Raw genomic sequence first — 27,157 nt, 5'->3', positions numbered from 1 at the left:
GACATCCAGCATTTTTAAGGTAATTATTTTTTAATTAGAAGAGATCAATGAAACTATGGCAATGTAAATGAACTTAGTGGCTCAGCTGAAACTAATTAAATATGGAGTAGGATATAACCACATCTGTCCAAGATGTGTCCACCATGAGGACTCACACTAGCAACACCCACTACCCTGTTTAGGAAACTTAGGCCAGCTCTCACAATAGTTTTGAACAGTTACAACTCACTCCACAAATATTTGTACATCCAGGACTTAAAAAACCCAAGGCCTCTTGGAAAAAATGAAAGGAGGGAGTCACCTCTGTCTTTGATCTCATTTCCTCTTGCCTTCACAGCAAACAAAGAAACTATCAGTATGCTAAAATTTAATATGGCTCAGAGTCCTGTGCAAAGAAGTAGGTTATGTACATGTTGTGTACCCAGTGGCCCATCCTCTGTCTTAAGGGTGCCCACACACTGCCATGGTAGTTCACACTGTGGAGGACTGGCCTGCACAAAGACCTGAGTGGAACCAGACCACAATGCAATTAAAGCCGGGAATTCTGAAGCCCCCAACCTGCTATCCAGAAGGATGAATGTGGTCTCCAGGATCAGGATAAGCACTGACCTGGAATCTATGGGCTCTTTGACCTGTGGGACTGAGGATCCAGGAAGAAAGGGGCCACAAAAAGCCCTCTAAAGCAGAGACCTTGGGCAGGGAGCTCAAGTTGCCCACCACTAAAGGCAGTACTGGATATTCTGCCTCTCACAAGACAAATACAGTGACAATCTCTACCTGACTGAGTAGTTGCTGGAAAACACTACTCTAAATGCCCACTGATGGAAGGCTTGAATTTTAATCAAGGCAACTTCGAGTTAATTTTAAATAATTATGATGGATATTCTATATGGCAGTACTTCAAAAATCATATAGCTTTTAAGTCATCATCATGAAAAATCAGTAGAACATAAACAAGTAATAGTATACATCTCATTAGAGAAATAACTTTGGGTAAGACAGGGGAAATATATACAGCAAGTCCCTGACTTACAAACAAGTTCTATTAAGGGAGAATATTTGTAAGTCAGATTCGTCTGTAATCTGACAAAGTAAGTCTTACACAGTACACCTGTAAAGCTTATACAGTACACCTATGAAAGTTCACAACTAAAATGTTCACAAGTCAGGGACTTACTATACATACAGGTATTAGTTGATAAGACCCCAAGTCTACATTCTCAATGAAGGCTAACCCTACAGACTTAGAATACTGTACTTATCAACAGCTGATATAAAAAATGCCCCCAGTAAAATTTTCAGTAGCTTAGAAAGCCAAAAGTATTACTCTGAAAGACAGGATATATTTTGAACATACTTCTAAAGAAGAGCTTTCTATTTGATAAGTTTAAAATACTTGTACACATCAGAAATGAAGACCAACGTTCACCTGATTCATGTACTGCAAAATATCCCAAAATTCAGTTTTATATTTCACTGTCTTAGGGCAAAATATATGTATTTAGAGATTACTGCATTCATTAAAATAACATATTTCAAACCATCTTTTCCCCTACTACGAAAGGACATTACTCAATTAAAACAAAAAAGGCAACTCACCAACTGTGAGAAACGCTTCTGACCGTGTGGTGCCATAATCATTTATCGCTTCACAGATGTATCTCCCTGCACGTTCTTGAGTGACAGCCTGGATGGAGAGGGAGCTTGAGCCAGCTCGGGACATGATGAAGTAGACAGGCTCTGGGTCAAGGCCTCCAGGTCTTACTAAGTGTGACTTTCGGGATTTGGACCTAAGGACTTGAGATGGATGACTGGTTATCAAACCACGACTATCATACCAGCGAATGACTGGGACTGGCACTCCAGTGGCATTGCAGGACAACATAACAAAGTCTCCATCTGACACCATTGCACTTGTTGGTGCTGTGATTATAACTGGCTTGAATCCATTGCCTATTAAAAAATAATTCACATACCAAAATTTTAGACTGTAATATTATTTACACCACAAAATAATTTCATCTGATTGCAGAAATAGGATATGAGAGAAATTATTAGAACAATGATACCTCCCCTTCCTTAGTCATCTTCTCAATTTCCACCAAGTAAAACTGTCAATAAAGCAGAATTGTTTGTAGCTGTAGGCTCCTACACATTCCCTACATAGAATTCCTGTACTACAGGGAGAAAGAAATCTCTCAAGAGCCTTCCATTAGCTATATATATTTAACTATTGTAAATACAGAATGGAGTTCAGGCCTTAACAAGAAAAAGATGTAAAGAAGTATAAAACTAGATCAGTCATCTTCAATTCTTTGGGAATCTGATTATAAAAGGTCTGGGAGGAAGAAATTCCTGTTTTAAGTAAAAGTTGAACTTTTTTCTTACTATTGACATAAAGATTTTTGTTTCTAAATTAAAGTCTCACTAAGTCTTTCCTTTTGGTCCTGGTATTCTCTGGAGGTATTTTTAATTGAGCCTACAATGACATACTGATTAACACAAAAGATATTTTCTCCATCATGTCTGTTTTTCTCAAAACCTACTTCCCACATCTAATAAAACCAACACTTGATCTTCTCAGATTTCTGAATTTTCACCAGTATAAAATGCCATCTCACTAGTCACAATCTGCATTTCCAGAACTACTAATGAAGATGAACATCTTTTCATATGTTTATGTGACATTCATATTTTCTCTACTCTGTGAAATGTTTTTTGTCGATTTTTCTGTGGGGACTTCTTTTTGTAAAATGGTTCAGAGTTCTTTGTACACAGCAGATAACTATTCTCTTGCTTAGTTAAATATGTCACTAGTGTCTTCTAGTTTATTGATTTTCTTTTCACTTCTTGATAGTGTCTTTTAACAATGAGGATGTTTTCATTTCAATGAAATGAATTATATCTTTATAATCAGCCTTTTAAAATATTTTGTTAAAAATTTTACCCATACATTATATAGATATTCTCCAATATAGTCCTAAAATATTTTTCCTTTTGTCTTTTACATTTAAGTCTTTAATCTAGTGGGAATTTATCTTTCTATGCCATGTGAATTACAGATTTAATTTTACTTTTCTCTCCTTTTTGATAACCAATTATCCCATGTCAAAATTTGAAATAGATTATCTTCTCCCCAGTGATCTACAATGCCAGTTCAGTCAATTCCATACGTGCAAGTATCTTTTTGGCACAGTCTATCTGTTCCTGAGCCAATATAATGCTTTCTAAATTACTATTTTTTTTTATATTTAAGGCAAGTCTCTTCTTCTTTTAGAGTGTCTTAGCTATTATTGGGCCTCTGATTATCTATACAAATTTTAGGATAATTTTCTCAAGGTTCTCAAAATATTCAGATGAGATTTTAACTAGAATAGTATGAATTTACAGAAAATTTATGGAAAGACTACATAACTATAATACTGAATTTTGCTATCTATGAACTGGTATGTATGTCTTACGTAACAGAGTCTGTTTGAACATTGCCAATATAAAATGTTATTTTAAATATTTTATTATTATAGAGAAAGGCAAATGATTCTTGTTTATGGTCTTCATCCAGCCACCTTACTAAACATTATTAGTTCTAAGTAATAGACATATAAAACAGTCAGCAAACTATTTGAATATTCTATGATGGCAAGGTTGTAAATTAATAACAATGTTAGTTCTTATTTCTTTTTGTCTTTCTGTGCTAGTTTGGATCTCCAACATAAGGATGACTAGACGAGATATTAAAGGGAGTGCTTATAGTTCACCATTAAAGGTGACATTTCATGTGAGTTCTTATTAGATATCCTTTATCAAATTAAGAAAGTTCCTTCTATTTTAATTTTTCTAAATGTCTAATATGAACAGTGAATTACATACAATATTTTCCTACCTCTACTGAGATAATCATATTGCTTTTCTCCTTTATTTAATAAATAAGTTAAAAAAATACTTTAACTTTTCTGAGGGATTTCTGGTATAACTGCTCAATCAGATGTCTTTTCTTTTTTACACATTCCTGGCTAGTCAGTATTTTGTTTAGGATTTATATACCTATTTTCATAAAGAAGATTGGCTTTTGATTCTCCTTTCTTTTTCTTTTTTTTTTTTTTTGGTATCGGGGATTGAACTCGGGTCTTTGCGCTTGTGGGGCAGGCTGAGCTAAATCCCTGGCCCCTGATTCTCCTTTCTTATAGCAGTCTTTTGTGATTTTGAAGTCAAGATTCTACTCACTAGAGAGTTTTTATCTTCTTTTCTCCAGAAGGGTTGTGTAATATTTAGGATGATCTGTTACTTGCAAGTTTGGTGGAATCTCCACAAAACCATCTGACCTTGAGTTTTCTTTGTGGGAAGATTTTTAATTCCTAACTTAATTTCTTTCATAGTTACAGAGGACTCGTAGGCTTTTTATTTAAGTCAGACTTACTAAGTTACATTTTTCCTCAGAATTTGTGCATGCTATAATTTGGTTCTTAAATGTCCCCCAAACACATTGGAGCTCCATGTGTCTGCGGTGCTATTGGCCCCACCTTCAGGAGGTGGGGCCTACAGGAAGTTAGGTCATCACAGGTGTAGCCTTGAAGGAATACTGGGATCCCAGGCCCTTCCTGTCTCTTTTTGCTTCCATTTGAGGTGAAAAGACCTCCTGTACCATGGCTCCTACTGTGAGCAACTGTGCTGCCACAGAGCCAAAGCAGGGGAAGGCCAGGCCAAGGGACCATAGACTAAAACCCCTAAAACATGAGCCAAATAAACTTTCCCTTCATAATTATCTCAAGTATTTTGTCACAGTGATGAAAACTAACACAGTCCACTTCTGTTCATTTATGTAAATTATTTTAGTAAAGTTTATCAGTCATTATTTTTAATCTCTGTAAGACTTGTACTTATAGCCTCTTCATTTCTAATATTATTTATTTTTATCTGGATTCTTTACACTTAATTTTGTCAAAGATTTTTCCACTTTATTAGTCTTGACAAAGAACCAACTTCTACATTTATTGATCCTATTTTTTATTTTTGTTGTCTATTTAATTGATTTGTGCCCTTATCTAGTTTCTCCTATTTTTAAAAAAAATCTATTCTATTGTTCCTTCACGCACTAATATTCATTCTGTTTTCTGTTATAAGCAAATAAGGATACAAATTTCCTCCTGAATTCCATTTTGGTTATCTACTACAAAATTTGATCTGTAGCATTTTCATTATCAGGTCAGTTTAAAGTATTTTAAATCTACACTATGATTTCTTTTAATTCAGCCATTTGGAAGTATAATTTCAAATTTCCAAACACAGGGCAAGTTTTTAAATTATCTTTTTATTATTAACTTCTAGATTAATTTCAGTAAGATAAAAATTGTGGTCTGTAATGATTTTCTTAAATTTGAAGTGTTTAAAACTTTTATCATAAACAACTAATTTCCCTAATATATAAAGAACTATGATAAATCAATAAGAAAAAAGGCCAAAATTGTTTTAAACTGGACAAAAGACCATGAAACATGAAAACACAGGTATCTAAATTTAAATGATTCCTTAATGTGAAACAATACCTAATTCCACTCTTAATAAAAGAAATACAGACTACCTGGTACTTTCTCCTTTTTTTTACTTTTGGACTAGCAAAGATTAAAAAAAAGAAACTTCTGACAATATTCCACATTGATGAGGGTGTGAGGAAAGAAGCAAAGATATACGCTGCCTACAAGAGTAAAACTCATAACAATTAGGAGAGCAATCATTAATATCCATCAAAACTCCAAACTCATTTATGGCTTTATTCTGCAAGTTCATCTCTAGGAATCTCTTACAGATATTCACACATGTACAAAACAATCTTTGCAGAAGGACATTCATTACAGAACTATTTGTAATAGCAAAATATTAGAAACTCATCAATAAGGTACTAGTCAAATTGTTACACTATACGATGGAATACTATACAGCCATTCTTTTAAAAGGAATAAAATACTCTTCTATTTATCATATGGGAAGACATTCAAGATAACATGCTGGGTGAACATTTCAAGGTAAAGAACGCTACCACCATTTATGCGAAAAAGAAGATAATGTTATAAAATATATAAACACAAACACATGCTTGTGTGTGCCATATAGTATATAACTACAGGTATGCCTACGTACTGGGATATTCTAGAAGCTGATAAAACCAGTTAATTTTAAACAGGGACATGATTGGCTGTGGAACATGAGTGAGAGACTTTACCATAAAACTGTGTGTATCTGTTGAAAACATTTTTAAATTCTATTTTATTTTATCTTTAAATTTTCAAAATTATCATCTGATTTTTTCCCCCCAATCTTAGGAATGGAGCCTAGAACCCAGGGCCTCATGCATGCTAGTTAAGCACTCTACCAATGAGGTACACTGCCAGCCTAAAAACAAATTTTTAATAAGCCTGATTAAATAAGGTGGTTTCTTCACAGAAACACCTATCTGCCACTAGTAAAGAACACGGTATATGAATACAGTTCTGGCATGGCAATAGAATTATCTTAGTAAAAATGACTGTTTTTAGCTACTACAAAAGCCTACTTTGAAGTAAAATCTCCTATGATTACATGACCTAAAAGCTTACTTTGTTCAATTTGAAGTCTTCCAGTGGATTGCATAAATCCAATCCTATTATCTGCTACACACTGATACAGCCCAGAATCTTCCATGGTAACCCCAGTAATTTTCAGTTCATTTCCTCCGGTTAGATGTCGTGGGGAAGGATGAATAGGCTGTGCGTTATGAAACCAGGTACGGTTAGGAACTGGGTTCCCAAGAACATCACAGGTAAAATGTACTGTGGCACCTAGAGACACTCTTTGGTCCTGTAGTCCTTTAGAAATTGAAGCATGCTCTGAAAGTAAAACACACAAAGTAAAGTCTAGCCCTCAAGATATATGTTTTAAATTATCACACAAGTCATATAATATTTTCTTTCTATCAATAACAACTTGAAAACAAGTTGTATTCTCTATTGACATTCTTCCATCTGCTGTGATCATCAAGAAAAAATTAGAAATATATTTTAACTTTCCACTAATAGGATAAACCGTATGTTACTAATAAGTTATAGTCTCCTATTTTAGATCAATCCACCCACTTGATTCCCCTAATACACATGAATATGCACACATACACACAAATAGTTTCTAATCCAGGGCTTTTCTTAGCATTTACTTCGGGTGATTAATTTAAAATAAAGTAACAGTCTCCCTGGATTTCATGTTAAACAAGAGCTGAAGAAGATATTTTTTATTTTAAATTCTTTTTATGGTCAGTTCAACTCTGATATTAGGTGTATATTAGGAGAAAAGGAAAAAAAAACAGATCTTGCATATGCTATGCAAGTGCTCTACCACTGATCTATATCCTCTATCCCTCTCATTGAATTTTAAAATTCTCCTGCCATCTCCTTGTTGCTAATCTATATCAGGTAATGATACAAGTGAACATGAGAAAGAAAATTTACAAAAATTATATTTACTATGGAACTACTTCCTATTTAATTTTTTCCATTTTTCAGGAAAATCTGCTTTGATAAAGGCAAACACTTTCTGCTGCTACATGGTAGTGAGGTAGGTAGCTGATAGAAGAAAAAAGAAATAGCTTTCAGATAAGAAATACATGTAAAAATGTAGATAAAAATAATGCAAATTTTATGAGCCAAACCTAGGTGGAAAGCATACCAAAGGGAGAAAAAGTTTTAAAAATTAAACAGACTGAGTCCCTTTTGAGATAATGTTTTCTAGCCAGTACTCTGTCTCAGTTACTATTACAAGGATACCACGTAGATACATCGCAGAATCTTCTGTTCTGTTGCATTCCAGGTCATAAAGATGGGAGAACAAGCTGTGCATTAAGTAATCAGGTTAAGGGTGAGGGTCCCAAGAATACCCCCTGTGCATTGTTCTGTGCCAGTCAGAAACACAGCCTAATTCAATGGTCCTTGAGAAAAATGATGACTGTTCTGGCTACTGGTGTGGATATTTTAGATAATCCATGTTTCAATCTGAAACAAATATCCTGAAACAAATATCTGAAACAAATATCACAGATATCCTTCAACCATCAGTTAGACCAGGAAAATGGCCAGATTTGAAAAAAATAAAACAAAAAAACATTGAAGAATTAACATCTTACCAAGTACATTAACCATGTAAGTAACATGTTTTATGTCTCCAGACTTGTTGCCCACCACACACGAATAGTTTCCAGAGTCCGCTGGGTCGATGCTTGCTGTGGCAAGATGGGAATACAGTCGCCTCCAGTTGCTCCCCAGCACAGCATCTTGCCCCTCCTTCAGCCAGTACACTTGAGAGGCCGGGACCCCAGTCACCACACACTCCAAAGTTACAGGGCTATGAGAAAGAACAGCTAATGCCTGGGAAAGGGTGGGGTGAAGAATCTGAAAACCATCCGATGAAGGGCCTGGAAGAAGAAGAGAACACAAAATATTATTACTACGGATTCACATTCAGTCTCTTCCTTAGCAACACTGTAAGCATCCTCATGTTCCCACTTATTTTTCTTTATACCCAACAAGATCCCATTGGGTAGCTAAATCATTTTCAGTTGAATTTAAAATTTTAAAATAAGATTTTGTGGTTCTTTAGAACTACTTCTGAATTAGCACTCTGGAAATGTAAAATTCTCAACAAGTCCAGAAACCATTCCTTTACTGTGCTCTACTGATGTGACCTCAACTAACATTTACAATCTAAAATTACCCATGATTTTTGTCATATCTGAAAGGAATGAGAGCAGATATATCTTTTTTTTCTTAATTCATATTTAGCCACCATTTGATTACCGTTGCCATAAAGTGTTTATATTTTAAAAATAAATGATACTATTCCATAATTCATTGATACATTTGTTTTGTCCCTAAGATTAAGATAAAGTAAACGAGATCTGAAAAGAGAAAAGAAAAAGAAAATAAATTCACCTGTGCCGACTTTTATGAGCAACACTTTGAAGAACTAGTTACTATCACTCTCCCAAATACTTACGACTCACAAGGAGCTTCTGGCCAACAGGTTCAACTTTTAATTCATTGGTGATAGGATTATAAGCTGCACATTTGTATACTCCTTTGTCTTCTGAGGACACGTTCAAAATCTGAAGGTTTCCTGATGGAAGGATTACATAATTCCCTGAGAAAGGAAAGGAGTCCAGTTAGGCCTTGCCCTTTCTGAAGACCATCATGACACAACTAAAACTAGCAAAGGTTAACCGCTGTGCTTTAGATTTAGACACATAAGACCAGCAGCAAATAAGTGATTAAGGAAAATGCATTAAATGAAAGAAAGAGAAAGTCAAGGCAGAAAAGAAAAAAAGGTCAACAGTACTGGTGAAACAAAATCAAACCCATCAGAAACATTTGAGTAGATGGAAAGTTTGAAAGCATAAGAAGTACGTTTTGACAAAGATACAATGACCACAGCTACCACCTTGACAAACATCTACCAGTAGTACCAGTCAGTCACTTGGCGTTCATTCTTTTCAATAAATATACACTGGGTAGCTATTTTCTGCCAGGCATGGTACAGGTACAAGTGACACAGAAATGTAGAAGTATATCAGGGCACTGCATTCATGCAGCTAACATTCCACAGGTGAGGGGTGGCAGAAAAAGGGGACACAGCCAACAAGCAAGCAAAAAGATACTTAAGACATGTCAGATGGGGTAAATTCTATAAAGAAAAACAGAGTTGAATCAAAGGTTAGAGCAACAAGGAATATTTTAGAGCAGTCCATGCAGCCATCTATCTTTCCTAGGAAGTAGTATCTGAGGGGGACCAGAATGAATTGCAGGAGCAAGCCCTTGTGGTATAATGTATAATGTCACTAGAGCCATGTGTCTCAGTCTCCTCCACTTGACTTCTGAGATTATAGACAATATATGCGATGTATTTTTGTATGAACAGTCCCTGGCACACACAGAGCTTACTAGTAGGTTATGTAATAAGCATTTGCTCTGAGTGTGCTATTGGCTTTTCATAACAGGACTCACCTGTGGAATGTTTCAGCCACCTTCCCCGGATCTTATAGCGCACCTCGGCTTTGGGGTTACTAGCTGGTACCTGGCAGCCAATGAAACCAGTGCTTTTTTCTTCTGCTGTAATAACATGCTTTGCGGATGAATCAAAATCACCAAGAACTGAAATAGATAAAATAAATTCATGCAAAAGTGAATACTTCTCCCAAAGGGAAATTGGAAAATTGGAAACATTTGCAGCATGGCCTGGACAGCTAATCTCAGCCCTTAGGGTAGCATGATTTTTCTGGATCTGAGAGAGCAGCTGAGGTAGTACCTCCAAGGCTAACAGTTAAGTTACCTTACTCTTTTCAGAAGTCACTGTTTTCAGGGGACTGTAAGAAAAACAAACTTCGTCTAAAACACTAGGAAGAACTATAAAGCATAATTATTCCCATTCTGTAATGATAAATCCTTTTCAATCCAGGTCCTCATTAAAAGTCACTTCCCCTGTTGGTGACTACTCAAATTGAAAAAAAAAAAATGGCTTCTGGGAATAAACCTAGGTCATCAAAAGCCAAAGTAGTATATATCATTTAAATTTTTTGAATATACTAACTCAGTCTCCATCCCTTTCAGTTTAAATTCACTCCAGACAAGCCTGCACGAAGGGCTCTGTGTTATCTTCCAGTGCCCAAAGAATTCAGCAGTCTGCCACTAGGAATCCAGCCCTCCAGTGTGTGTCTTGGAGCTGTCTATGGGTCACAGCTCTACAAAAACATTTACTCTTCTCAGTTATGACAAACTCACTACTCCCGGGGAATCCAAATTTATTCTGTAAATAGGGGTGCCCTTACAAGACGTTTTCCATTACTGGAAGCCATTCACCATTTGAAAGGCAGATGGCTCAAACTTACTAAGAAAAACCACACATTCCAGATTTTCCATATGTTCAATACTCAAAATTCCTTTCTTTACAGTCAGTTATTTTTTTCCTGCTTCTTTAGCCTGGTTTCAATTAAATAAATTAAAAATCACTCAATAATCAAGGCAAATAAAACAATCAGATATAAAAGAAAGATAAAGCACTGCATGAAATAACTAAGTGTCAAAACAGACAACAGCTTTTTTGTTGTTACTGATATTATAGTCATTTAAGAAATCACAAAAAAATTGTTTAGAACTCACATTAGAAAACTGTTTTAATCATGGAGCTTAAAAAAAAATCATTTCCATGCCATTATTACAAATGAAGATAGTAGGCTAGGCCATAGAATTTCAAATATATTTCCTCAAGTTATATGTATGATCAAGTCAAGGCTGAATAAGAATTCTTAAGACTCCTACCAATATATGTCTCACACCAAAGCCCATGCTCTTCCCACAACTCAGAAATGCAAACACTAACAGTCACTTCAAGAAAACCCACAGATAACAAGGACCCAACGAAACTTACCTGCAATGGATACTGTTGCAGGGCCACTTAAAATTGCACCGATGCTATTGTTGGCAATGCACTGGTAATAACCCGAAAGGGAGGGGTTAAGAGAAAGAATCGTCAAAGTTCCCTGATGAATCTTAATCTGTTCCACATTTCTACCCAATCTTTTTCCATTATGCAACCAGGAGATGTGAGCAGTCAAGGGTTTAGCAGAACAATGTAGTATTACAGGTCCACCAAGCTGCTGGTCAGTAGAAAGTGGCTCAGAAATAAAGTAAGGTGCCAAGTCTACAAGGGAACATACCCCATATGCAAAAGGATAAAGAGAAGGGAAGAAAGGGAAGGAAGAGGAGAGAGAAACAAGAGTACATTAAATGCATTTCATCTGAACCTTTATAACTAAGGCAATATCTTACCTATATATATGGCAGCTCTTGATACTTGTAAAAATTTTAACAAAATTTTTATGAGCCCATCTTTTGGAATAAAACAGAGCAATATGTTAGCCTAAGACTTACATTAAAATTAAGGTAGAACAGACAAGAATGCTTATAATAAAAATATATATAACACTAATTCTATTAATGGAAAATACCAAGCTGCCTTTTAACAAAGTGATTTGTAAGACATGGAAGTTAAACACCTAAGAAAGTGAAGACAAGATGCCTTTCAAAATAAAAAGAACTCTCTCCTATTTTAACAATAGGATGTTATTCTGTAAATAAAGGCTATGTACTTTGCTACTTCATTATTTTAATATAAAATGCTCAACTCTTAAGAAAATAGAATGTTAGGAAGCCACACTGAAATACAAACTCTATCCTTTCTTGAGTATAAAGGCTTCATATTTATATTTGGCATTTGAAATAGTTTCATTTGTTATATTTATTCCTGCAGGAACTTGAGTAGGGAAGGGTGATTCTTGTACCAGATTAGCAATACACACCCCCCTCTTCCTCCTTCCCAAATAGGGAGGGGAGCAGCAATACCATTAATTTGATAGAATAAAATACTTAAAAGAAAAAAATAATAAATTGTTCAATCTTCTTTTACAGAATATTTAATCAGAAATAAAGATTAAAGAAAGCTTCTTGGCTAAACCTATGGTCATTGTTTAGAAAACCATAAAAGAAATAAAACCAATGAATCAATTTTCCTTTACCAAATCTAACAGTGTTATACAGGATTTTAAACAGATAATAAATACTACTCAATGAATAAACATCACTATATTTGTATATACATCTTTACATAAGTCTAAAATTTAAAAAATACATGTTGCCATGTATTTAGTCTGGGGCTTATATATTCTTAACAATAAACACATTTAAGCTTTCCAGTAACCCAAAGAAGTACACAATAAATTAGGTGAGGTCATGAAAGAAAGTGCCAGACTTGGCATCTGAACCAAGCTCTCTCGCTCCAAGTTGAACATTATCCCATTATTCTACATCTTCTCTTTTATGGTATGTAGTTAGCACTTTATTCCTGCTATCATTTCCAAATTCAGAAATCAGTAACATATAACATATCCTCTTACTGAAAAAAAAGCATGATTAGAAAATGTTTTATGGTGACAATTATAAGAATAAGAAATTACAAGAACAAGGATGAGACGGCCTCCTAATGCCCAAAGTACTATTAAAAGATCCTTAACGAGCTTACACAAGTTTTTAAATAATGTACACGGTCAAGCAAATCTCAGAAACATTTTAGATACTGCTATTATTGGCAAAGTATTAAAATCAAAATTTGTTTTTTAGGATTAAGATGAGGAAAGGCTTCAGCCAAAACCCCACCATTCTCCTCTTACCTGAAACCACAGAAGAACACAGAATCGTAAGAATAACATACAGTAGTGTCTGTAAGGGTCCAAGATCTGGATGCATAGCGCCCGATTATAGAAGCAGGTAGGACAGATTTCCAGAGAAAACCCAGGCCTTCACTCACTAGAAAGTATTAAAAAAGAAAAAAAAATCTAAACCATAAAATCCACTGAAATCTTTAATGTGAACCACTGGGAGTTTGAGCATGATGGCTGCCCACTACCCTGAATGCTCTGCATGGTGTTTGTCAAGACCTAGGCACTTTAGATCTTGAGATGCTAAATTAAAGTTGGAAGTTTTACTTATTCTCCTATGATACCAGGATACCTTTTATTATAGAGAATTAGTCATTCCAAATGAATACATTCAACTGCCTCTAGTGTCTTTTTATACAACTCACAAGCAACTAAGCACAACCAACATGTATTCTTTCTTCTCAAACAACAAAGTTATAACAAATACATGGTGCTTACTATGTGCCAGACCCCAGTTCAGTGTTTCTGAGATACAGTGGACACTTGACTTATGAACTCGATGGGTTCCTGAGGGCTGGTTGTAACTTAAGTTGGTGGTAAGTCAATATGGCTGAGGTGGGGATGTTTCCCTGGGTTCATGCTATAGATAACAAGAGGCAGATGAATCTTCCATTAACCTAATTAACCCAAGTTGTTCGTATGTCAGGCTGGTCATAACCTGAGGGTCCACCATCCTCATCTTCCTGACACAGGTGTTTCTGGTTTTCTTCCCTTTCCTCAGGTAGAGACCAGGCTCACGGATTGTTCAAACATAAAGAATACAGTACTAAGTGCCAGCCAGGCTGTGCTGGGATTGAATTTGGCATTCAGTGGTCATAGTGGGATCATCCAGGAAAAGAATAGTTAGGGATGAAGGCAGACAGGAAGGCTGGGCCAGATTGTATTCAGTGTTGAAGGCTGTACAAATGTTCTAGGACTTATTCTAAATGCCTTGGAGGACTTACAGAAGGAGAGTGATGTGATCTTATTTATGCTTTAAAAAGACCACAAGCTGATGGAGAATATGAAAAATGAGAGAGGCATGAAAGAGGAAGAGCCATCAGAAGGCATAGTAATCCCTCCAGAAGACAGATTGGGGGATGGTGGGTGAAAGCAGTGTCTTTAAAATGTTCCACAAAGCCAGCACTGGCAAGACTGTGGGGATAAATCACTATGATATATTGTTGGTGGAAATAAAATCAGTAGGTTCTTCATGGAGGCAGTATCTATCAAAAGCATTATTCATGTGACAAATATTTATTAAATATTTATTACATGCTAGGTACACTCAGCCAGGCCTAGGGACACATGTCTGTAATCCTAGCTACTCAGGAGGCTGAAGCAGGAGGATGTCAAGGTACTCTCTCAGAAGCCAGGAATAAAGCAATTTTTACTACGTAAGTACAAATAACATAGATAAAAGCTTGTATTTTAGATTCTAGAGAGAGAGAGAGGTGAACAATGAACAAGATAAATAAATAAAATTAGTAAAATTAAAAAGCTCCATGCATCCTTGAAACATGGCTAAGATTTTTTTCCTCTGTGACTTGGACATGTATCTACTATTGCACTTTGCTGTAGAACTTCTCTGGTTGCATAGCTTTGTCCTCTTTAAAGGCAAGAATGATACCATATTCAACATTGTAAAATTCTAATGCCTTGTCTTAAGAAAGTAAACACTCCATAAATGTTTCTTAAAATGAAGGGAATATTTTAATATAATGTATTTCCCAGATGGATGTTAAAGAGTAGTATTTAATGAAAACCACCATCTCATCAATTTAGTGTATTTTAGCTACATATTTAACTCTGAACTCATTTATTCATTCATATGTATAATTTTAAAAATAAGCAAAAGTACATTAAGTACTTACCATATACCAGGTATTACGCTAGACCTGGTTATTATTTCTGCAAATTCTGCCCCATGTTCCTACTCGGCCTGGGCTAGACAAAGAACCTATGACTACAGTCAAAATGTAAAAACTGTGTCATATTAATGATACTGAAGAAATGAAAATTTTATCTGCATACTCACTATGCAAAGAAAGATTAATTTTAACCCTGGATAAAACTAGGTAGTAACACAAAGCAAAACACCTTACATATGACTTCTACTAAGCCAAACAGTATCTCCCAGGATCTGGTGTTCTCTGTACCAGGTACAGTAAAATCTAAGTGGCAAACCCAAGTCTCTATAGTTTACTGACATCAGGTCATGGGCTGCCTTTCTCACTTTTTGTTGCTGACCTCTTCTAAAAAGAGGGAGAGGACATACATATTGGCACCACTCATTGACAGAAGGTCCCTGCTGTGGGTAAACTCATTCAGTTTATTTGAACTCTCACTTGGTTCAAGGGTAAGAACTAACATACACCGCTGGTAAGCAGTTAAGGCAATGTAAACATTCAAATAACTTGTTAACAGGAGATACTTTCCTAAGAGAATGAAGACAGGGAGGATTTTTTTCCACCTTTTGCCAAATCTTTCTTCAACTATTTATTTATTAGAAAGCAATGAAACAAGCTTCAGAGGCAACTTTAACCCTAGTACATGACCTACTTTACAGGTGTCCTTTCAAGTTTTACAGCTCATTGTTGCTACCTAAATATCATCAAACAGGAATCCCCTTTGTAAATTCTGTCTCTACTGGGTTTCTCAACATTCCCAGGTGATTTTGGAAGTTGGAAAGAATCTATGGTCACAAAAGGCATTTACTAAACATTTGTTGAATTGGCTTATATTTATCCACGGCAAGCTTGCCCAGTGTTTCAGAGAACTGTGATAGTGAGAGCAAGGAGTTGGATTCTGTTGTTACACAGGTTGGGTAGCCAGAAATTATACTTGACAGATATCATCAGACTCTCAGGTGCAAACTCACTGACCACAGAGAAGATAAGATGTGCACAAGTCAGAGCACATCCCTTAGCACCACTGGAAGATCACTCAATGCCATGTCATTTTCAAAAGTACTATCTTTATCAAAAAAAGAAACTGCTTAATGAGATTAGTGTCACTGCTATTTGACTAAATTATTACAAAACCAAATATATATGATATATAAATTTCCCTAGCACTGCTCTGGCACATTAACAATTTTTTTAGCCAAGTTTATCACAATTAAATGAGGCTCCTGTCATCTTATACATGGGACAGTGGACTGAACATGCATATCATCTCTCTCATCCATAAAAATTTACCTTCAAGAGACAACAGCCCTTAATTCCTAAATACAGTTGTTCTCCCTCCCTCCTTACACCCTCTCTGAAAATACGACCAGCAGAGAAAAGGTCCATGGGAAGAGCACACCAGCCCACTACACTTCATACACCACTTGGGCACACCCTCTGCCAAAGGCTGTTTGACCTCAGTTCTAGAATACACAGCATTCAAATATCCCATTAAAAACAGAATTCTGACTTAAGTCATATCAGAACAGACTTTGGATTGAACTCATATTGTCATTTTTCAAATTTCAGCGTTTCTCTCATTTAGAACTTCTTAAAAATACCCAGTGTTGGTTATGCTAGGAGAGCGCATGGGCAGACCAACACCTCCATGTGGTGGTGTGTGTGCGCTTTCCCATGATCTTGACAGTGAGGAGCCCGAAGGATTTCATAGATGTCTACTTGGATTTTGTACTTCCTTTATGCAGAAGGATAATGAATTTCCTCTTGGAACAAAAAAGACTATTTTGTAATTTCCATAACTGTGGATCTTAAGTTGCTTCATTTTTGATAGTTAAGTTGCTTTTACAGAATTAACAGGTCTCCAGGCCGAGGATTTAGCTCACTGGTTTCGCCGCTTGCTGCACAAGTGCAAGGACCCAAGTTCAATTCCCAGTACCAAAACAAAAACAAAAACAAGAATTAACAGGTCTCCAAGAAATAAAAAGAAAAAGTCATTATTGCCATAGTTTGAGCTCAGCATGGCTGTAGTTACCGTTTACTGGGGCTTCCTTTTATTGCAGGGCCTGTGGATATTCATCACTTCTTCACAGGATTAACTATTCTTGATGGAGGAGTGCATATAATTGAAGGGGATATTGGGGAGGCTTTTATTATTCTTGCAACAGATGAAGATGCAAGACGTGCCGTAAGTCACTCAGGAGGGTTTATCAAGGATTCATCTGTACAACTCTTTCTTAGTAGTAAGGCAGAAATGCAGAAAACTATAGAAATGAAAAAAACTGATCATTTAGGAAGAGGGCGGCCCTGATCTGGGGCATCAGGGTTGGCAGCCTATCTAATTACATTGAGGCCATGAAAGAAGATGAGAATAATTCTGGATATGTCTCTTCAATTAACCAAGATGCTGGGTTTCATACGAATGGCACAGGACTTGATTTAAGGCCAAGAAAGACAAGGCCATCGAAGGCTGAGAATCCTTATTTCTATGAGGTTTGCCTTACTTAGTAAATGAAGATGATGTACATGTCTTTTTTTCTGGTTTGTGTGCATAGAGTAATTTTCTTAAAACATCATGATGGCCGAAATAATGGTGATGCCATAATAAAATCTGCTTCGTGTATTGATGCTTCAGGAAGTCTTAAATGTCATAGAAGTTTTATGGGTTCAAGATTTATAGAAGTAATGCAGGGCTCAGAACAAGAGTGGAGTGAGTTTGGTGGAGATGCGGTTAAAAAGGGTAAAATTCCTATGAAAGCTGAAGGACATCTTCCTCCAAGAGAAGTTAATGATAGACATTTTCAAAAAAGGTCTCATTCAAAACCTCCCAGAACATGTTCTTGTTCCCCTGTTGGATTTTATGTTCACTTAAAAAAATCTGTCCTTAAATGTTAGCAAAAGAGATCTAAGAAATTTCTTTAAATATATTGATCTGACAAATGAACAGATTAGGTTCTTACATAAAAGATGAAAAAAGAACAAGATACGCCTTTGCGACTTTCAAGACTCTGAAAGACTGTAATACTGCTCTGGGTTTCCATAGGACTATTTTATAACATCATCCAGTTCATATTGATCCAGTTTCTAAAAAACAGATGAAGTTCATTGAATGTTATGAAAAGAAGAGACTAGGGTCAACAGAGAAAGAGATCTGGACGTGTTTCACAAAAATACTCTCAAAAAGGCTACTCTGGCCAAAAGCTGTGCATATAAGAAATTTTCCATTTGATGCTACAAAAGCTGAAGTGCAAAAATTCTTTGCAGACTTTTCTCTTGCTGAGGATGACATTTACCTGCTTTATGATGACAAAGGAGTTGGTCTGGGAGAAGCATTGATGAAATTTAAATCAGAAGAACAGGCCATGAAAGCTGAACATTTAAACCATCAAAGATTCTTAGGAACAGAGGTATTATCAAGAGTCATATCTGAGGCACAGATACAGGAATTGGGTGTAAATTTCTCCTTGATATTTACTGAGAAAAATGCAAGCCCGTTCATGGTCACATGATAAAGATGACCATTCCCATTTATTTGACTCAAAAGACCTATCAGTTTACTCAGTTGGCTCTTCTGAAAACCTTAGATATCAGCTAGAGGATTTGAGGCAACAGGATAACTTCAAGCATCCCCAGGGATATTTCCAACAGCCTGATAGACGCCCTCCAGAAGACTTCCGGCACTCTCCAGAGGACTTCTGGTTCCCTCTGGAAGACTTCAGGACTTCAGGAGGAGAACTTTTGGCTCCCTCGGGAGAAGCACTTCAGACGGCCTCCTGAAGACTTCAGGCACCCTCAGGAGGATGACTGAAGATGGCCTCTTGAGGACTGGACGTGGCCACTGGAGGAGGATTTCAGGCAGCCCCCTGAGGTAGACTTCAGGAGGTCCCCTGAAGGAGATTTCAGATGGCCACCAGAAAAGGATTTCAGGCATCCTTGGAAGGCCCTTCAGATGATGACTTCACAGGCACTCTAGGGAGGAGCACTTCAGGAAGCCCTTCCAGGAGGACTTCAGTCATTCCCCTGAAGATTTCAGGCAGTCACCCATGAAACATGTAAGATGGCTGGCCCAGGATCACTTCTGGAAACCCCATCGAAGCACCTCAGAAAGCCACCTCTTGAACATTTCAGGCAACCACCCCCAGAGCATTTCCGATGGCCGCCCCAGGAACATTTTAGGCGTTCCCAAGAGGATGATTTCAGGCATAGGCCAGATGATGACTTCATGGGCCCTCCCGTTGAAGACTTTAGGCACCCTCCTGATGAGGACTTCAGGAGCCCCCAGGAAGAAGATTTTAGATGCCCTTCTGATGAGGACTTTAGAAAATTCCTCGAGGAAGAACCTTAGGGAAGTTCCAGAGGAGGACCCTAGATTTCCTAACAATTTCTGTCCTTCTGGTGAGGATTTTAGGAGCTCACCTGAGGATTTTAGAAGGCATTGCCCTCTCATGAATTTTGGTCACCCAGAAGGTGGCAAATTTGATTTTGGAAAGTGCTGATCCCAAATTAAACTGTGGTTCAGGTAGAGTAACTCCTGTTAAGATAAAGAATCTTCCATTTAAAGCAAATGTAAATGAAATTTTAGACTTCTTCCATGGTTACAGAATCATACCTGATTCAGTTTCAATACAGTAAAATGAGCAAGGTTTACCTATAGGGGAAGCCGTTGTTGCTATGATCAACTATCTATGGGTGCTATTAAAGATCTTAATGATATGCCAGTTGGTCCAAGGAAGGTTAAGCTAATTTTGCTTTAGAGAGTATTTCTAAATTCAGTTACCATCCCACAGTATTGATGCAGTAAAATGCATTTTTTAAAAAGTGTGATTTTTAAACATTTATTTTGATCTGTGAATAGAAAAACTGTAAATAGAGTGTGAATTTGATTTTCTTTTGCTTGCAAACTGCCATTCATTTTTTTTTCCTAATTTAAAATTACATATGCTGTATTTTTGTTAGGGCAGTGGGAACTAATGTCCTGAGTTCCTTAATTTTTGTTGCTGTTATGGGTAAACCTCAAAGACTTGTTGGAGTTGTAGTTGGGGAAGATACATTTTATATTTATTTTTATTTCTTTCTGTAGTCAATGCCTTTTACCCAAACAGTATAAGAAAATGGTCAATGGCCGATTGTTCAGGTTTGGCATTTTCATTGCTATCTGCCTGCAGAATTAATGCCCTCTTGTCTAAGATATCACCGTGTTGAGATCTCCTGTTAATTATGAATAGTCAAAATGGACAGACTGTGAACTTTGAAATTTACTTACATGAAAAGCTTAGGAAATTCTTAGTTTCCATGTTCATAACTTTGCAAAATTTTATAAAAATAAAAAATAGCAACTGAAAAAAAAATATGCAATGTTGTTAACACAATGACTGGTATTATTTTAAACAAAATACTCAAGATTTTTCCAACATATTTTACAAATAGAAACTTGTAAAAAGAAAGTTTCTACCAATATCCACTGACCAAAAAACTTACAATTCAGTACAGAATGTTTGGAAATTACATAAAAATATATAAAAAGAAAGTGATCCAAACATTCTGATAACATCAATATTTTGATGCACTTCCTTCTAATCCTTATCATGTACGTGTATATTTACCCAACTGAGATCATAACATGTAACAGTTTTAAATTCTTTTAATCATTTATTATCTAATGATCCTTCATGGCCATTATTTGTAGCAGCTGCAGAAACTCGGATTATTGGAGGAATGTATTTTAATCTATTTAATCATTCCCTTTTTATAATTAGACTACTTTTCAGCACATCTGTATTTGCTATTACAGACGATGCTGCCATGAATGTCACTGTCCATAAATCTTTAGCCAGTCCTAAATAATTAGTCCTTAGATTTTTAGAAGTGGAATTATTGGGTCAAAGAATACAAACATTTTTAAGGCTCTTAATACATCATCAAACTATTTTCTAAGATGACAACACCAGTGTACAACCCTGTCCCCAACAAGCACATGATCGTAACTTCTCCCATCAGTATGTGATGTCGGTACTTAGACTATGGTAAGCAAACTGTGGATGTAAAACACCTACACTTTGAACTATTGATTAAAATACCTGATAGGACACAAAGCAACTTTTACTGTGTAACCTATTAAGAATTTATTTTACCAATATTCTAAATTTACACAAAACTAACTGCAAAAGAATGAAAGGCATGGAGATTGCAGGCCACACTTATCAAACCTTGTCCATATCTGATCTTCCACTAACAAAATACACCACAGACAGAAAACCTCTGCTTTCTCCAAAACTCTTTTACAAAGTAGGATAGAGGCACAGTTGCCATTCTGTATAGATTTATAGCATTTATTTCTCTAAAACTACATTTATATGCAAAAATTGCTGACACTTTATAGGAAAATATACTGGCATTCAAAACCAAAGAGTGCCACTGATTTCAAGACTATATTCTTCTTTCCCTGTTGCTCTTCTTGTCAATGTAAAAAAATAACCCAAGGGGTAGAATTTTAAATTGGGTTCAAATCAGTATGTGAAAAACCTAACAGTTAAGGCTTAACTCACTAGTCTCAGGATGCACTCACATGACCCTAGGACAGTCCTTCCACCTCCTTCCTATCTCCAGATCAAGTTCATGGCCAACACTGGTCCATCTTTTCCACTACAGTTCTGAGTGGCTGATTTGTCTGAGGAAATGCTCACTAGTCACTTTGCACTCAGGAAAGCCCCTAGTATAGAGCCTCTCCAGGAAAAAAAAGAGGGTAGAGTTAAAGAAAAAAAAGAGCAAAGTGTAGTAGTACCCTATTAAACGTACAAATGAAGACATCTCTTTCCTCCTTGCTGTAGAAATCTTTGGAGGGCTCCCCAGCCGTGTCTGGCAGAGTGCTGCTCTCTCCTTGAATATTGAGGTTACAAAGAAGAGCTGGTATTTCCTAATTTAGAGTTTTAAGCCCTTCCCTCCCATCTACATGAAAGCAATTTGTCAGGATAACAAACCGCACTTTATATGCCATCCAAGCTTAGCAGCATTTCTGTTGGCCAAGGGAGGCTAAAGGTATGCCTCATCTTAGAATGAGAAAGGAAATACTTCCCTAACGTTTACTTAACTTATTGTTCAGGTTGTGAACTTACTGCTTTTATAACCCCTCTTCAACATGCTGCCAGAATAATCCTTTGGGGAAAGTCCTTCCTGAATTTTTAGATTTGATTACTTTGTTTTTGAAGCATTGCCTCTGCTCTCCTAAGGACGATCAAGGCTGTCTTTCTGAATTATCCTTCTTCCCAGATGTGTATGTCCTACTTTCTCAGAGTTTGCCCTACCCCCTTCAAGTTTAAGGAATAACTATGATTAGTTTGTGAACAAAAACTTGGCTTTGGGATCAGGACAGCTCTTCAAAAATAGAAAGACATATTAAGTTTGTTTCCTTCTTAAAAGAATCTTATTTGCGATTTCCTTCTTTCAAATTGATTTAGCCCTATTTTAAAACTATCCATTTCAAAACATCAACTGATAAGAAAAAATGAGTTTTCCACAACAACTTAAAAGAAAAACTAAAATATACTTACTTAAAAATTCTTGGTTAGGTATGATTGAGATCAATTCTGTACGGTTTAAGTACGCAAATCAAATACACAAAGACACTTTTTAAAAAAAAAACAACCCACTGAACTATCTGGAATTCAATCACATGCAACTTTGTCTTACTATCAAAGTTTTTTTCCATTCAGAATATTTAAATAATATAGCCAAGCTAACATTTCCTACACAAACTTCTAAAAAAAAACAGAAACAAAAAAAACCACTATCCTTTCAATCAGTTAATCCCAAACATAGGACATCTACTTGGGGTGAGATCCTGTCAGCAGTACAAAGACAGGGATGGCATAATTCCTGTACCTTCTGCAGCCAATGACAACCTCCAACCTATACCCTGCAATGTGGGAAATGGCTGAAGGCAAATTAGAAGGCTGTCATGAAAGGGAATTGGGGACCTGGACTAGAGAAATACCAGAGCATAAACTTAGAAGACCTTTAATTTAAGACATGGATATAAATAAAAAATGTAAGAAATAGAATTGATAGGTTGGAACTCATTCACAGATCTATTTCTTTGTTTCCCAACTACCTTGACGAGGTTGCTGTCCAGATTTCTGACTTCGACCAGTGACTAAATGATGTGCATTTACCAAGACAGGAAACACATGAGAAGTAGGAGTGTCTTTCCTGGTTACTGTTTGCAAAGTGTGGAGAGAATGGAAAATGTGTACCTGAAGATATGGAGATTATGATTTGAGGTGGATTTAAGTGGTACTTCAGAGCAGACCAACAGAAAGAGGACTGAAACTCTTTTTTTGTTTGTTTTTGTTTTCTGTTTTTTTGAGACAAGGTCTTACTTATGTCGTTCAGGCTGGCCTTCAACTCACTATGTAGTCCAAGCTGGCTTTGATCTCATGGCGATTCTCCTGCCTCAGCCTCCCAAACGCTGAGATTGAAGGCATGTGCTACCATGCCCAGCTTGAGGACTGAAATTCTTAACAGAGATATTTTGGGGGGATCATAGATGGAAATTTGGGGAGCAACAGTAGACAAAAATAACTGTTGATCCAAATAGAGGCAAAAGCCTCCAGCTGAATTCTAAAAAATGCCAATTCTGAAGGTTTAGGAACTCCTCAAAATTAGCCACACTATCATAGTATTATTAAAAAAAATTTTAAAACAAAAAGGAAAAGACAGAAACTGATATTCCATGGATGCCATCAATCACTTAAGACTTCTTTAAAAATGACTTCAGAAATGTCATTAAATTTCACACTGATATACACCTTTCAAAGTACTGTAGTACAGGGTAATAAGACTCGGCTTGAAGCTGTTCACTCCTTGGTGATTACTAAAAGCTTTGATCAGTGACAGTCTTCATGTTGTCCAATGGGATCTCCCAAAACGAGAGGAACAGCTGGCAAACATCCTTCAGTGATTTTATGAGAGGATGGGGGAGGGGCACAGAAAACAGAGGCAAAGAAAGTGCTATCATTAACTGCAACAAATATACTAATAGTTAGCATGTTATTCTCTGGGGGCTATGTCGGTCCTTTTAAAAACCAAAGAATCCCTTAAAGCAGCCATGTACAATTGACAATGATGATTTCTCTGACCTGTCACATAACTGAGTCAGGAGGAGAAACAGAGGAGTCCTATAAAAGGAGACAAAGGGTATCAAACGCCCAGGCCCATTAGCAGTAACTGGCAGGACTCTCTTCTTACCAGAGAGATGCCTCTCAATTTGAGATGCCCATGGTACCCACTGTATGAGTACTTTATTAATGACTGCAGCATCATTCAGATCAACCTTTTAAAAGGCTGGCACCATAGACTTCATCCCCTTCCCCCATTTCTCAGTCGAGTCAGCCAAGCATATAAATGATCCTGCTGCCTGCAGAAGCATTTCCTTTCACTGCAGACCGCCAAAAGTGGACAGAGAAAATGGAAGTGACTTGGGAGTTTTGGCACCAAAAAGGCCAAATGAGCAAAGAAATAATCAACTCCACATGAGCTACTTCAGCACCAACACAATGAAAAGGGACTAGGACTAACCCCAGGAAAGGTCACAGGGCTCAAGGGTCACAGTAGAAAAAGCCAATGGTGAGGGGCTACCAGCTGCACCAAGCATCAATGTGGTCCTAATTACATACTGAAAGAGAGGGGTCTGAGAGCTGAGTTAGGCTCTACTCACAATGTTTGTGTGGTTCTTAAAAAAGACAAGTCAAATGTTCTGTTCCACTGTTTCCAACAGAATTTCTTCCTGCCTCTGGAGCACAGGAACTCAAAAATTGTGGAGATAAAATAAACCTGGCATCCACGGTGAACTGTACAGAAGCATTATGAATTTTAAAAGTATAGCTGCATACAAATGGTGAAATGTTAAAAAAAAAAACTTTGGAGAGATTACTGAAAAAATAAAACAGCAAATTTCAAGGGGAATTTGTTGCAAGTACTGTAGAGTCAACAATTGTTACAAATTCAACACTTGGTGGATTTTCAAGTTTGTCATTGCATTGGCTTTGTGGGTAAAAATAACGGAGTTATGGTAACCACAAAACAAATGCTAAAAACAAAATTTTTAAAGTTTGCTAGGAACCAGCTAAACTTGAACATACTGATGTTGTAAAGATACCATCAGACACTTGGTAACTTTCTTCAGTACATGAGAAGGAGGGGGCACACAGAAACATTTGAAAAGGAGCTCTATGTTAAGTGGTAGGTAATATAATGAATACAGTTGTTTAGAAGTTCAGGGCTTTGCTTAGATCTTACCAAATGCTACACTGGACTGATGGGAGTACAGGATTTTCCCTGGCAATTACAAAAGATTCAACCTCAAGGAGTTTGATTTAGATTTCATTTTAATAACGTGGGAGGGGGGTGTTAAGGAGAAACTAATGTCCACAAAGTATATTCTAATATATGAAGTCAAGCATTTAGGAAAAAGCAAATAAGAAAAAAACTAGAACTTTTGGAAAGGTCTGTGCTGTAAATAAATTTGCATCCATACTGGTTGAACATCCTAAGTCTCTGCACAAGTATTTTTAGGTTATGGGACCCTGGGAGTTATGAGTTTCCTAGTAACATAAGGCTACATGAAATAACTGAATTAGTCGAGATTTCTTACAAGCCCTTGATTTTCTCAACTTGGTAATGGGAATTAAGTCAGACACAGCTTCATCAAATCTGCTGTGCCACTGTGGAAGAGTGGCTGTGCAGTAATAATAGGTCTCTTCAGGCACATTCAAAAGTTGATGAACATAAATCACAGATTATTAAGTAGTCACCACATAACTGGCACAAACTGATGCTAAGTCATGACACAAGTAGAGACACACAGTGGTCTGTACCAAAAAAACAGGCATCCCAGAACACCTCACATTGGTGGTAGGCAGATAAAACCAAAGTAATGATCAGAATACAATGCCCTGGCAGATGAGAAAATAAAAAAACAAGTCCATTAAGATCATAATATCTTTGTAAACATAGCACAAAATTTTAGTCCAGTCATAAGAGCCTGAGAAGTCATCTTTGGCATTAGGTCTGATCTAACAGAAATGAAGAAAACTTTGTTGGGATGTCTCTGTTAAGCTAAGCCAGGCAATAGCTGCTGCACTAGGAAACAACAAACAGGATAAGCAAAAAGAATAATTCAAGGACACACACACACACACCCCTAGAAAAACCATGACCGCAGACAAACCTAATCTAGAAGATAAACTTTTCTGAAAATTCTTTGTTAATCATTTTCAGTATCAATGTATAAAAGAATCATTATAAAGTCATTCTCAGTGTGATTATACCTGATTTGTACTCCCATATATTCTCAACCCCAACTTTATGACTCATTTATTCATTATAGCTATTTGCAAAAAAAAAAAAAAGAAAATCAAGAACATTATAAAAAAGTGCCATAACATTTCTAAAAGAATTCCAAATTTCTTGATACAATAACATCACCGGAAGGTCTTCATGCTACTTCACTGCAAGGTGGAAGGGAAAACAGCAAGAGATTAAACTTGGTTTTATCAGGAACCCAGTTCTGTGATAACTATCCATTCCCGTGTTTACATTAATTCATTCATGGGGCAGGGACTTCATGGCTAATTAATTATTTGTTAACAGTTCTACCTCTCAATTCGGCTGTATTAGGATTAAGCTCCCACCCATGAACCATGAAGGACATACTCAAACCATAGCAAGTACCTACATTCAAAGTATTTAGAGAAAAAAAAAATGTGTGAGATAAAGTAGAATAAGGCACTAGGGGCCTTGACTTTATTTCCTAAAATGCTGAATTTCTGACATCTTTAATTTTTGTATTATATATAAGCAATGGAATTTAAGACTTTTTACTGTAAAAATTTTTCAAAAGGGAACAGCACCTCTTATTTTTTAAATAATAAAAGTGATATCGACCACATTACAGTGAAACTATCGATGCAGTATCATAGAATTTTGGAAA

At 36.5% G+C, this 27,157-nt stretch overlaps 1 protein-coding gene and 2 pseudogenes across 6 annotated transcripts in view; 2 read left to right on the top strand and 1 right to left on the bottom strand.

Moving 5' to 3' along the window:
• Positions 1-27,157, bottom strand: part of Cdon (cell adhesion associated, oncogene regulated) — a 96,356-nt gene that overhangs the window by 48,400 nt on the left and 20,799 nt on the right. For all 6 annotated transcript variants that reach the window (XR_002388795.2, XR_002388796.2, XR_015452416.1 and 3 more), the window contains exons 2-8: positions 13,238-13,373; positions 11,440-11,712; positions 10,020-10,166; positions 9,016-9,159; positions 8,147-8,434; positions 6,591-6,860; positions 1,600-1,953 (exon numbers count right to left, since the gene is read on the bottom strand). Coding sequence is in view for 3 of the 6 variants with exons in the window: in XM_013078823.3 (XP_012934277.1) it covers positions 1,600-1,953; positions 6,591-6,860; positions 8,147-8,434; positions 9,016-9,159; positions 10,020-10,166; positions 11,440-11,712; positions 13,238-13,313 (1,552 nt within the window). In the remaining 3 variants the exon portion in view is untranslated. The remainder of the gene's footprint in view (positions 1-1,599; positions 1,954-6,590; positions 6,861-8,146; positions 8,435-9,015; positions 9,160-10,019; positions 10,167-11,439; positions 11,713-13,237; positions 13,374-27,157) is intronic.
• On the top strand, positions 14,614-19,144 carry LOC101712690 (RNA-binding protein 12B-like; annotated as a pseudogene).
• On the top strand, positions 19,229-19,925 carry LOC110345441 (RNA-binding protein 12B-like; annotated as a pseudogene).

This window comes from Heterocephalus glaber, unplaced genomic scaffold (genome assembly GCF_053883595.1).
Source record: "Heterocephalus glaber isolate CG9 unplaced genomic scaffold, H.glaber_assembly_v1.0 deba00001446, whole genome shotgun sequence".
Taxonomy (NCBI): domain Eukaryota; kingdom Metazoa; phylum Chordata; class Mammalia; order Rodentia; family Bathyergidae; genus Heterocephalus; species Heterocephalus glaber.
The sequence above is the reverse complement of the archived record's forward strand: the minus strand, read 5'-3'. Positions and strand labels throughout refer to the sequence as shown.